This window comes from Microtus ochrogaster, unplaced genomic scaffold (genome assembly GCF_000317375.1).
Source record: "Microtus ochrogaster isolate Prairie Vole_2 unplaced genomic scaffold, MicOch1.0 UNK41, whole genome shotgun sequence".
Lineage (NCBI taxonomy): Eukaryota > Metazoa > Chordata > Mammalia > Rodentia > Cricetidae > Microtus > Microtus ochrogaster.
Genome location: NW_004949139.1, coordinates 1920392 through 1922919, shown reverse-complemented (window position 1 = coordinate 1922919; position 2528 = coordinate 1920392). Strand labels below are relative to the sequence as shown.

General features: G+C 43.9%; 1 protein-coding gene across 3 annotated transcripts in view; it reads left to right on the top strand.

The window, feature by feature from the left end:
• The window catches only part of Rnf121 (ring finger protein 121), a 60376-nt gene that overhangs the window by 47568 nt on the left and 10280 nt on the right, over positions 1-2528 (top strand). For all 3 annotated transcript variants that reach the window (XM_026790125.1, XM_005368812.3, XM_026790126.1), the window contains one exon: positions 1769-1889. In XM_026790125.1, coding sequence (XP_026645926.1) covers positions 1769-1889 — 121 coding nt within the window. The remainder of the gene's footprint in view (positions 1-1768; positions 1890-2528) is intronic.

The following is a 2528-nucleotide window of genomic DNA, read 5'->3' as shown; positions in this document are numbered from 1 at the left end:
GGTCTACAGAGCTAGTTCCAGGACAGGCTCCAAAGCCACAGAGAAACCCTGTCTCAAAAAACCAAAAAAAAAATAGAAAAAAAAAATGGACTGTGGTTTTAACTTAGTGGTGGAACTTTAGGTCTAGATGGGCAAAATTGAATCCTCAGTACTGAAGAAGGGAAAGCAGGGATGGGGGAAGAGTCTCGTGTCTTATTTTATGGCTGGACATATGTTGTCTTAGTCACTGTTCTAGTGCTGTGAAGAGACACTGTGACAGGGCAGCTCTTATAAAGGAAAGTAACTAAGTGCAGGCTTACTCTGAGTTCTAGAGTTTGTCCATTATCATCATGACGGAGCAGAAGGCGCAGTGCTGGAGCAGTAGCTGAGGGCCTTACTTCCTGACTGCAGGCAGCAGGCAGAGAGATCCTAGGCCTGGCAAGGGCTTTGGAAACCTCAGCAAAGCTACACCTTCTAATTCTTTCCAGTTTCGCCAACTGGGGCCAAGCATCAAGCATAGGAGCCTATGGAGGCATTCTCATTCAAACCACACAGCTACTAAGTTCTCAGTACACTTTAGGCTGGAGAATGTTTAAAAGTTTACTGTAAGACAAATAAAGCTAAGTACTATGTTATAGAGTGAATGGGTGCTCCTAGATCTCTTCCTTGCAGGAGGAAAATAGGCTGAGAGAGCCGGGCGGTTGGTGGCGCACACCTTTAATCCCAGCACTCGGGAAGCAGAGGCAGGCGGATCTCTGTGAGTTCAAGACCAGCCTGGTCTACAGAGCTAGTTCCAGGACAGGCTCCAAAGCTACAGAGAAACCCTGTCTCTAAAAAAACAAACCAAAAAAAGAAAGAAAAAGAAAATAGGCTGAGAGAATAAACAGACTCCAGTTCATTTAGACTCTAACACGTGTCTTAACCAGAGCTGTGCTGGGATTGAAGGTGACATCACCAAGCCTAGCAAACGTTAGGTTAAAGAGGTTTCTTCTTCGTTTCTTTACTTGCTTAATTTATATGAGATCCTGACTATTTTAATTTTGTATTTATGAGTGTTTTGCATGCATTTGTACATTCAGGAACCTACAGAGGCCAGAAAAGGGTGTGAATCCCTTGGAACTAACATCACAAACAGTTGTGAGGCCATATGGGTGTAAGGAACTGAACCTTGGTGTCGCGCAGGATTAGCCAGAACTTGACAATTAGGTTGAATGGTGTAAGATGAGCACTGACCACTAAGCTTACCCACTTTCTTTGGGAATTATAACTTACAACCATGAGTGAACACATAGAGTTCTTTGTAAAAGTATGTTAGCCAAGATAGTTTTGTACAACATTCATAGACTCTAGACTACAAATTATTGGTGCTTAGAGTTTTTAAACTAATGTTATAGGAAAGATCCATATTTTCTTAGTAAATAGGCTTGAACCAAATTTTAACTTTGACATTATACAGAATATGTTCATGTACAACTATTCTCTAGTGACAAATATGTAAGTATTTACTAATTTTAACACCCCTCCAAACCTATGTTTGATAAACTCTTTCTGTAAAAGTGATGTAAATAGTTTAGGTTGTATGGAAAAGTGGAGGAAAACCTAGCTATTATGTGCGGTACTTATAAGTGAAGAGAGAAAGCTCCTATCCTGCTGTGTCCTGCTTCCTTGGAAGCCCAAGAGCCTGTTTCACATATGGGAGCTTCACGTATTATGCAATTGCTGTCAGTTCTGACATTCCCAGGCAGTGTGTCTGAGGGCAGGCCTTACTGCCTTGCTGCTTCCCTTGCAGGATTAAACCAGAAGATGCGATGGACTTTGGCATTTCTCTTCTCTTCTATGGCCTCTACTATGGAGTTCTTGAGCGGGACTTTGCAGAAATGTGTGCAGACTATATGGCTTCTACCATAGGGGTAAGTTCAGCCGCGCTTTGTGTGTGTGGAAACAAAGTCTTGCTGTATGTGTAGCCCAGACTGGCACCGTGGACCCAGAATTCTCCGGAGGCCTCAGAGTCTTGAGCCCTAGGATTCCAGCCTTGACTGCCGCTCCCCAGCAGCCACCCGCCCCGTGTTTTCTGGGAGCCAGAGGCCAGCCTCGAATGCCGCTCCCCAGCAGCCACCCGCCCTGTGTTTTGAGACAGGGTCTCTCGTTGGCCTGAACTTGCAGATTTTGGCTGGCCAGCCCAAATTTGTCTCTACCTCCCCAGTGTGAAGATGATGAGTGTGCACATCTGTCCTAGTGTGTAGTGTATGTGTGTGCACAGGTGCAGAGGCCAGAGGTCAAATTGAGGTGTCTTTCCCCATCATTTCCATTTTATTTGCTCTTTTTGTTATTGTTCCTTGTTGTTGCTTTTTGAGACAAGGTTTCTCTGTTATGTACCTCTGGCTCTCCTGGAACTCAGTACTGTACACTAGGCTGACCTTGAACTCACAGAGAGCTGCCTGTTTCTGTCTCCCAAGTGCATTTTATTTATTCTTAATTATTTCTTTTTTCTTTTTTTTTTTTTTTCGAGACAGGGTTTCTCTGTGGCTTTGGAGCCTGTCCTGGAACTA